General features: G+C 41.9%; 1 protein-coding gene across 1 annotated transcript; it reads right to left on the reverse strand.

Moving 5' to 3' along the window:
- Positions 1 to 362: 362 nt before the first annotated feature.
- On the reverse strand, positions 363 to 2,057 carry LOC145994978 (uncharacterized). Its single transcript, XM_083131511.1, has one exon. The coding sequence runs from the start codon at positions 2,055 to 2,057 to the stop codon at positions 363 to 365; it is 1,695 nt and encodes a 564-aa protein (XP_082987637.1).
- Between the last annotated feature and the right edge of the window lie 439 nt (positions 2,058 to 2,496).

Here is a 2,496-nt window from a genome sequence, read left to right on the forward strand (position 1 = left end):
TCAACACAAGCTGAAGTAATACATGTTGCGGTAATGACCGACTTATAATTCGTTGAGACTCTGGTTATTTAAGTTAACTGTTTTACCTTAGGCGTAGTTCTACCAGATGAATAACACGGTACATCGATTTAGATTTTAGAATATTTATAATACTAAAGAATACATATTGGTATGTAGAAACGTAATTACAACTGTCTAATATCGTAGATAATAGGAGACGCGCGCGTAGTATGTTGCACGGCCGAGCTCACATGAGCAAGTTCCCCCGTCTATTCGCTGCGCGCGCATGCGCCGCAGACGGCTCGCAGCAGAATGCTTTCATTCCCGAACATACTCCCCCCGGTTGAATGAACATAATTCAACTAATCTCCGTCTTTACCTATAGGGAGGAGCACAATTTTACTAACACTTCTTCTAAAAACTCCGTCTTTCGTTTTCACTATCACTACACGCACTAGTCCATCGTTCCCAGGATGCACCGCTTCCACCTTAGCTAGTTTCCACTGTAGTGGGGGTACGTCGTCCTCCTTCAGCAGTACAACTGTCCCTGGAGATAAGTTCTTCGTGGAGGATGTCCACTTCTGGCGTTGTTGAAGAGAATGTAGGTATTCTTTATTCCACTGCTTCCAAATGGATCTTCTCATCTTCTGTATCAGCTGGTATCTGCTGAGTCTATTGTCAGGTATGAGGGTAAGGTCAGGTTCTGGGAAGGTTGTTATGGGTCTGCCAATGAGAAAATGCCCTGGAGTTAATATCTGGTAATCTGATTCGTCGGGTAAAATGCAAAGTGGTCTTGAATTTAATATTGCTTCAATCTGGCAAAGTAAAGTACTTAACTCTTCGTAGGTTAGTATGGTGCTTCCCATCACTCTTCGTAGATGATGTTTTAGCGATTTAATCGCCGCTTCCCAGAGTCCACCGAAATTTGGCGCTCTTGGCGGTATGAATTTCCATTCAAAATGCTCATTTGCAGCGTAGTCTTGAATGACATCTTGAAACTGGGTAGATTCAAACATATTGCGTAGTTCCTGAAGTTCTCTGTGTGCACCTCGAAAGGTACTGGCGTTGTCACTGTAAATGGCTGCGCATTTTCCTCTTCGGGATATAAATCTTTTCAATGCAGCTAAAAATGCTTCGGTTGTTAAATCGGTAACAATTTCAACGTGTACAGCCTTCGTTGAGAAACACACAAAAAGTGCAATGAAACATTTTCTCGTCGATTTGCTCCTTGGCGCTCCAGTCTTTATCCTTATCAGTCCCGCGTAGTCTACGCCACTGTACATGAATGGATAAGCTGCTCGGATTCTGTGCTCCGGTAGATGTCCCATCAGTTGTTTACTAGCTTCTGATTTGAGTCTATGGCATTTAACACAATAGTGTAGGATGTGCTTAACTATTTGTCTTCCCCGGACGATCCAATATTTTTGTCTGATAGAGGAAAGTAGTAACTGTGTTCCAGCATGAAGTAATCTGCGATGTTCGTATTCAATTAACAGCCGTGTAAGATGGGCCTTAGGAGGCAAGATTATCTGATGTTTAGCTTCAAAAGCTAGATCGCTGTTTTGTAAACGTCCGCCCACGCGAATAATGGAATCGGCGTCGAGAAATGGATACAGATCTTTTATTCCACTGTTCGGAGAAACTTCTCTCTCGTGAGTCAAGTCTTGTATTTCCTGCGCGTAGAATAAGGCTTGCGTTGCTTTAATGCACGTATCTGTGGCTCGTTGTAAATCCTTGGCATTCAGTTTCGAAGTACAAACATTTCTCTTCGTGGGCCCCTTGCAATTATCAATGAAAATATGACAAAGTGCCATAACTCTTATCATTCTCAAAAGGTTAGAGAACCTCGTAAGAATTTCATCTGATTTGTGGGTAGTTACCAATGAGGTTATTTTCATCTTCCTTCGTTCTGGTACTTCTGTAGGTGGATTCATTCCAAAACTGATCTCGTTGATGGCTAAATTCGGATCTTGATCTGATTGGCTTAAAAATACTGGTCCTTGGAACCAAAGTGAGTTTTCCTTTAGCTTCAGGGGTTCGACTCCTCTCGATAACATATCAGCAGGATTATCCTTTGACCTTACATGCCGCCAATCACACACCTGTGTGTATTCCTGTATTTGAGCCACTCTATTTGCCACAAAGGGTTTCCATGTCTCTGGGTCCTTTGCAATCCATGCCAAAACAATCTGCGAATCTGTATATAAATATACCTTGTTTATTTGGAGATTCAATAAAGGTATCACTTTATTAACTAATTTTGCCAATATAAGTGCTGCGCACAGCTCAAGGCGAGGCAAAGTTATTTTCTTAATCGGTGCAACTTTCCCCTTGCTGCACAATAACCGTGAATTAACTTCTCCTCCTGCAGTTACAGTTCTGACGTACATTCTCTCAGACGCGTCAGAAAACCCGTGAATTTGAATGTTTATTATCTTCCCTTTAGGTAAAATACATCGTGGAACCTTAATGTCTGAAATGTGGCATATTTGTGCT

This window comes from Lepisma saccharinum, chromosome 11 (assembly GCF_977018435.1).
Source record: "Lepisma saccharinum chromosome 11, izLepSacc3.1, whole genome shotgun sequence".
In the NCBI taxonomy this organism is placed as follows: domain Eukaryota; kingdom Metazoa; phylum Arthropoda; class Insecta; order Zygentoma; family Lepismatidae; genus Lepisma; species Lepisma saccharinum.